At 33.1% G+C, this 6,904-nt stretch overlaps 1 protein-coding gene across 1 annotated transcript; it reads right to left on the bottom strand.

Moving 5' to 3' along the window:
- Positions 1–549: 549 nt before the first annotated feature.
- LOC106762931 (sucrose synthase 7-like) lies at positions 550–5,777 on the bottom strand. Its single transcript, XM_014647057.2, has 15 exons — positions 5,231–5,777; positions 4,776–4,930; positions 4,307–4,499; positions 4,094–4,212; positions 3,795–4,011; positions 3,332–3,427; positions 3,067–3,240; positions 2,858–2,974; positions 2,588–2,754; positions 2,275–2,499; positions 1,612–2,178; positions 1,382–1,520; positions 1,204–1,283; positions 834–857; positions 550–751 (listed from the first exon to the last, which is right to left on the bottom strand). The coding sequence occupies exons 1-15, from the start codon at positions 5,462–5,464 to the stop codon at positions 736–738; spliced, it is 2,523 nt and encodes an 840-aa protein (XP_014502543.1). The 5' UTR covers positions 5,465–5,777; the 3' UTR covers positions 550–735.
- Between the last annotated feature and the right edge of the window lie 1,127 nt (positions 5,778–6,904).

Genomic DNA, 6,904 nt, shown 5'->3' with positions numbered 1-6,904 from the left:
TTATTTAAAAAAATTTATTACATATTTGATCTCGTGGTTTCAAACTTTAGTAATTTTTCCTTCTTCTTATTGTTAAAAACAAATTATACCATGACAGCCATATTGTAGGAAATTGTAAACAAGTCCTTTTAAAACAATTAACTAATGAATTATTCGTAAGAAAATTATCAAGTTGAATTACAGAAGCACAATAAGGATAAATTTTAGTTATATTGGCTAAAATTTTAATAATTAATTAATGGAGTGTTCTAGTAGATAAAAATTTAACAAACTTGCTGAAGTTGGGCTGGACCTGCAGTGCCATTAGGCCGGAATGTTTAAGCCCATGTTAAATCATATTATTTTACAATAATTTTAATTAACCTCTTTTTATTTGCACTCCCTCTTTTTTGCTAGACACATCTATTTTCTATGCTCTTATTAAAATGACATATTTATCCTAATCTTTTTGTTTTCAGTGGTTTCGTTTGGGGATGTTAGCATGTAAAATGTTCATTACAGTTCTGAAATTAAAGTTTCAGCTCACGTGAAATTAAAAATTGCTCCATCTTCGTTTTGAATTTCCTGGCATAGGCCATTTTATTGATCATATAAAATAATTGTAGTAGTTCAACAATAGCAGAACTTCTTCGTTTGATGAATAACAAAAAAATAAAAAATAAAATATAAAGTGTACACATAAGAGAAAAGATCCATTATATCCAGATTCATAACATGTGCTTTGTGGTTGAGATATTAATTTCCGAATAACCTGAAAGAAACCAAGTAATATTGAGCATACACAACAAAACTAATAATCATGACCTAATTCAGTGCTATGCAATGAACCTAACCTTTGTAGTCTGGACTGTGAGCGTCTGATGCAGCAAACCAACAAGGAAAGAGAGAAAACATGTTAGCTTGAATCAAATGGAAAACCATTTTGTTTAACATAATAACTATTAGGAGAGGTTCGATATACACGAATCTCTACACTGGTAAGATACTGTCTGCTTTGAACCAAATTCTTACAGATTTGTTTATAACAGTATCAATATAAAAGACTTATTACCAATGAAGGTATATTAAGTGTATATAAACCGTACCCCAACAAAAACAAAGGTAATCATGATATAGCAATTTCTGATATTCATATTTCAATTAATGCAGTCACTTTTTTCTCCTCACAAAGATGAAAACTGATTGATTGGTTGAGTAACAGACCTTGTGCTCTGAGATTTAAGACTCGGCTGCTTGGTCACTGCTTGTTGAGGTTCATCAATTGGAACAGGTACAGTCTTAACCTGTGAGATTTACACATCAAAAGTGCTTACCTTTTTCAGAAATTTAAAACATAATAATTGGTGAATTTTTGTGTCCAGAAGACCAATTATTGGCTTACCAAATTCTTGAATATAAGATTATAGAACATCTGAATGTATCTCTGCTTTGCCTCTTTTTGCTCCTTATTCACTTGTCTCCAGAAGGTGTAAATGTTCCCCATGTTTACCATCTTGTTTGCATAAATTTTCCAGGTATAGCTATAAGACAGACATTTAAAAAGTTTGAAAATTTTCTCATTGATGCAAGAAGCTAAGGGAATTGTATGATATGATATGATCAGTTGGATACCATTCATTTATGCGCTGCAATCCGGCTGCAGAAATCACATTCCATTGTGAGGGGTCCATTTTGCATTTTTCAAAGAAATCAGAAATTTTTTTGCTTGATTCATCGCCATTGAGGGGATCAATGTGGAAGCCAGAGACCCCATCAACAATAATTTCTGCTGGACCTCCTTGGTTGGTAGCAAAAGTGGGCAATCCACAGTTCATTGCTTCAATGACAGTTAATCCAAATGCTTCATACAAAGCAGGCTGCACAAATGCTCCTCTTGTGTCAGCAATGCAACGGTAGAGCTCTCCATTGCGGTACCTATTAGTCTGTGCAGCAATCCATCTAAACTGACCCTTCAGTTGGTACTTATCAATTAAGTCATGCATCTTTTTTATCTCTGCCATTTCCTCCCTATCTTTTGATTTTGAAGGGTCAAAGAAGCCCCCTACTATGACAAGGTTCACCAAATTTCTCAATCTCTTGTTCTTGCCAAACCACTCAACTAACCCGCTTAAGTTCTTTACAACATCAAGCCTAGCCATTGAGAAGATAATTGGCTTCCTCCTATCTGCCAGGTATCCACTGCTTCCATAACAATTTCAGAAGTGAAAGTCATTCATTTAGAAGAATGTGGTAATTTATAACTCAATGTTACTTACAAGAGAGGAGGTCACTTACATATGCTCATTGTTATCCACTTTACTAAAAAGAAGATCCTCAATGGCTGGCTGAAATTGAGTGAGCCTTTTTTCTTTCTCTGTGTAAGGGAAATAGACAGATTGGTCTGCTCCTGGCGCGGCTATGTTGAACTTAGGATCAAACACGTTTATCCCTGAAACAACTCTACACAGCCCTGGGAGTGTGAATGCGGCATGGCTTTCATATTGTCCAGGTCTATCTTTGCTGCAAATATCAACTTTCAAATTTAGATTTCATTTTTTTTTTCCTGTTTTGTGCTCATTTATGTATGTTTAAGGCTATTTGAGCTAACCTTCCAGCAATTTCCTGGTATGTGCTGGTTATGATGAAATCAGTTGCATTCATTGCCACTGTATCAGCCATGAATTGACATGAGAAGTGATATTTGGGATCCAATTCTTTCCACTTGACATCTGAGTCTTCATACTTGGTCTTCTCTAAAGCATGTGCTATAATTCCCTGGTTTTCAATTGCCAAATGGAATTAGTACATGTAGAAAATGAAAATAAATGTACTTGCAACCACAAAAAACTGTTCAAAGCAAAACTTATGCTGTATTAACCTGAGTTATCCCAAGTTTTCTAGCCATTAGTGATGCTACCAAATTTCCATCTGTGTAATTTCCAATAACTAGATCTGGTTTCCCTTCCATGAACTCAAGAATCTTGGTTGTTGCATCCTATTTAAATGAGCAAAAGTATGGTAAGAAGGAAAAAAAATCATGAGTGGCAATAGATAACAGGTAAAGAATCTTGAATCAGATGTACATGCCTGAGTAAACCTCTCAAGATAGGGGTAAATATCAAAGCGTGAAACCCACTGATGCAGTATTCCTTTATCTGTCTGAAAAGGCACACGTAAAATGTGGGAGTGTTTAGTATCATTTATTGGTTCCAACTCCTGGTGACACTTGGTTCCCCGAGCATCAGGTATGAGCCTTGTTACCTGTCAAGATCAATAGTGTACTCTTAAGATTTTAGTAACTTCATGTGCGTATACCGAGATATAATTATCCATTCCTTTGCATGAAACTCACCACAAGAATTTGAGGCTTCACATTTAGCCCTTGTTGCTTGATTCTCAGAAGCAATTCTGCTTCCAGAGACTTGACTTGGTCCAATATGTAAACTATCTGTTGTACTTCTCTCAATGAGTATTAGAAATGAAAAAGCATTTTACTTTTAAGCAATCTCTTAACATAAATAGCACTTGACATGATATAATAAAAGCAGATTGTATTAGTCACGCACTTCTTCTTATACACTTTCTTGTATTGCTTAAAAACTTATTGAAAGCTACAATATTCTGAATAAGACTCATTAAATAAGAAGTAACCCACAAAAAACTTGTAAATTTCAATCAGCAGTAGAGGTTGTGTCCAAAGAGAGCATTCTTAACATTTCTCTGTATAAAACTCTGTTGACCTTGCGACAAGGCGAATAACTCTATCAACCTATGATTATAATCAAACTAGTTGCTGCTTATGTTAAGAATTTTACCTGGCCACCTGTGTCCGGCAAGCCAAGAACATCTGCTTGTCCAAAATAACCATGAACTGAGAAGATGGCTACATTGAATATTATTGGTAATCTACTTAAAAATTTCTCCAGGTTGACTGGGTCAGGTGCTTGAAGTACTTCTGATAGAGTTCTCATTGTCTCCTTCACTCTTTCTGCAGTATCTCCCCATCCTCTCTCGAACCCCCACTCCTTGAACCTGTCAACGAAATTGGTAGTGTCATTGGACTACACCTTGCAACATCCTTGGCCTCTTCCATTAAAAAATAAAAAATCTTTACCTTAGCTCAAAATTCTGATATGCAGTGTCTTTGGGAAGTGCTGAGAGGAATGCATCAGCCACTACCAGTGCCATCTGTAGCTTTGCAGCAGAGTTCAGGCTCTCATTTATCATCAACTTCTGCCATGACAAAATGGGAAATGAATATTGAAAGGTATAACTTTGATGTTGTAGTATAATATTTGCGAATTTTATCTCGTGTTGTTTCACTTACTTCTCCCTGATGATTTAGTGTTAACAAGTAGTCCACTATAGCCTGTGTTTTCTCCAATTTCCCAGTTATCTTGGAAGTCAAAAACTTGGAAGTAAATTGGAGTCCATTTCCAATTGAAGATGAGAGGGTTAGTTGAGGAATTTGGAAATCGAATGCTCCAAAGTCTGCTTCAAATGAATTCTCATCGGTTGCCCTTCAATATAGACCAAGTTAAACATCAAAAGCAAATTTCATAAAGTATTATTCGAATTGGACTTATTTAGTTTTTATTGGATGAACATGTAAACTAAGAAATAAACAAAATTAAGAAACGTGATAAAAATGATGCCACTTCAAGTATACAAAACTTGTACTCATTTTCATTTCATTTCAGAAGATAAACGCAAGTAGAGCAGAACTGAAAGATGGTGTTGAAAGTTGTTGATAAGAAAAATCCAAGTGAGGTATAAATATGAGAAAAATGACGCACCATTTTTCATCAGTTACCCTTTCCTTGAATTTGAGGAAGTCAGTGGGGGTGATAGCCTCAACAGAAAGGTCCTCAGAGCTCACTTTTACAAATTCCCAAACTCCTGGATTAGGCCTTATTGCAAAGGCAACATACGGTGGATCAGCAACAGCTTCCTGCAAGTTTCAGGTAAACAACGTTAAAATCAACAACCACAAGCTCTATATGTGTGTGTGACTTATATAATGAAATAGCTCTCATTACAGTATGAGAATTATATATGTTACAAGCAATTCTAACTTATATGCAAATAGACTATATATCTATCATAATAAACAGTACACAGATATGGGTTATAAGTTCTAACAATGTATTTAATGAATGGAATCGTAATTAACAATTTAGTGTTAGTGGTGATGTGACTACTGATAATTTTTTTGTCATGTATATAAAGGTAAAGAATGCAAAGAAATAACCTGCGTGGAGCTCAATATGAAGCCAAGAATACCCTCCAAGACTTGATTTCTTTCACTTTTGTCATCTATTACTAGTTCCATTTCTTCCATCAAATGGTGATGTTTCATAATCCTCCTACCCTTTTCGAGGTACTTGGCAAAACATCTCTTCATGTGGTACCGACTCTGCCTCAATGCATCAGGCATATTATCTATGACAGAATCTGTGCGTTTTAAGGCTGGTGCAGAAGCCATTTAAACAAAGCAAAAGAGAAAATTTGAGTTAAGGTTTTGAAATTCAGATGGGTGTTAATTGGTGATCAAATGAGATGTGTCTAAGTTTATATACATGGCTACTTTGTGTATGGCATGTAAAATAACTTTGAGGTTCAGTTAGCTATGAAAGTGTAATTGTGCATGAGTTGGAGAAGGAATATTTGGTTAAGGAGGGAAAGGAAAAGAATTTGTATGCTTTGAGAAGAGATTGCTTTGGTGTTTTAGAAAGTGAAAGAAGGTGTGAATATTATTTCCATCACGATGGAGTCATAGGAATCATTCTTTCCTTCTGTTAGTGTTGGAGTTACCACACGATGATCATCAGAAAAGGATATTTAAAAAATGTCTTCTTCACGGCATTTCATTCTATTGGTCACTCTCTCTGTAAGACTTCACCAAATGCAACGTGTTTTAAATTTATATATACAATGATAAGTATTTTCAGCTGTGGCTTTTATTTTAGACCCATGAAATTAATTAGTAGGTTGTACAAACTTGTTTGTAAATATTCTTCAAAAAAGAATAATAAAATGGACTTTTTATAAATTAAAATTAATTTATGTATAAATTAAAAGTAATAATCTAAAGATTATGTTAAAAAGTTTTTACATTAGAAAATTAAATAATATATATATAAGAAAATAAAAAAAAACTATTACTACCAATATTTTTAAACTATTTTTACGAAATATTAACAAAATGGCCATAATGCTAAAAAAATAGTTACTACGAAGTTTTAAAAACATTATAAAAAAAAAAGTATATTTTGTAGTGAATTTTTATATTGCAAAAAAATGTTTTATCTAATATATATTTTTATGAATTGCATGTAAGTTAGAGATAGTCAAAGGATAGATTCAAACAGGTTTATCTTTTATACTTGTTTAAAAAAAAGTTAGTAGTCTATTCGTGTAATTTTTATCTGCTTCCATGCGAATATGGATATGAAAATAAGAAGATAAGACATGATTTTGGTAGCTTGAATTGGTTGATTTGTGAAGAAAAATGGAGAAATAGGGAGATGGACCACCTTTTCAAGTTGATAAGTAAAAATTTGTATAAAAGAAAGCATTGATTATGCTATTATAATTTCTTCTATTTTAATAATAGTAATAATAATAAATTTATTAATAACAGATAAATTTATATCATTATTTATTTATTTTTATTTCATTTTGTCAGTTTCAACAATTTTACTTTCTATTTTAATTATTTCTCTTTTTTTCCTTTTTGGATTTCTCGCATTTAATCTTATTAAGCCAAAGTTTTAAGGTCAATTAATTTAAGAATGACAGAAAAACATGCCTTCAAATATATTTGTTATAAAATTCATTATGAAAAAATTATAAATCTTCAAACTCATACCCGTTATATAATTAAGAATTGTTATGAATAAACGGGTTATGAATTGCTATGAAT

Source organism: Vigna radiata, chromosome 6, assembly GCF_000741045.1.
Source record: "Vigna radiata var. radiata cultivar VC1973A chromosome 6, Vradiata_ver6, whole genome shotgun sequence".
Classification (NCBI taxonomy): Eukaryota; Viridiplantae; Streptophyta; class Magnoliopsida; order Fabales; family Fabaceae; genus Vigna; species Vigna radiata.
Note: the sequence above shows the minus strand (reverse complement) of the source record. Positions and strands in the feature narration are given on the sequence as shown.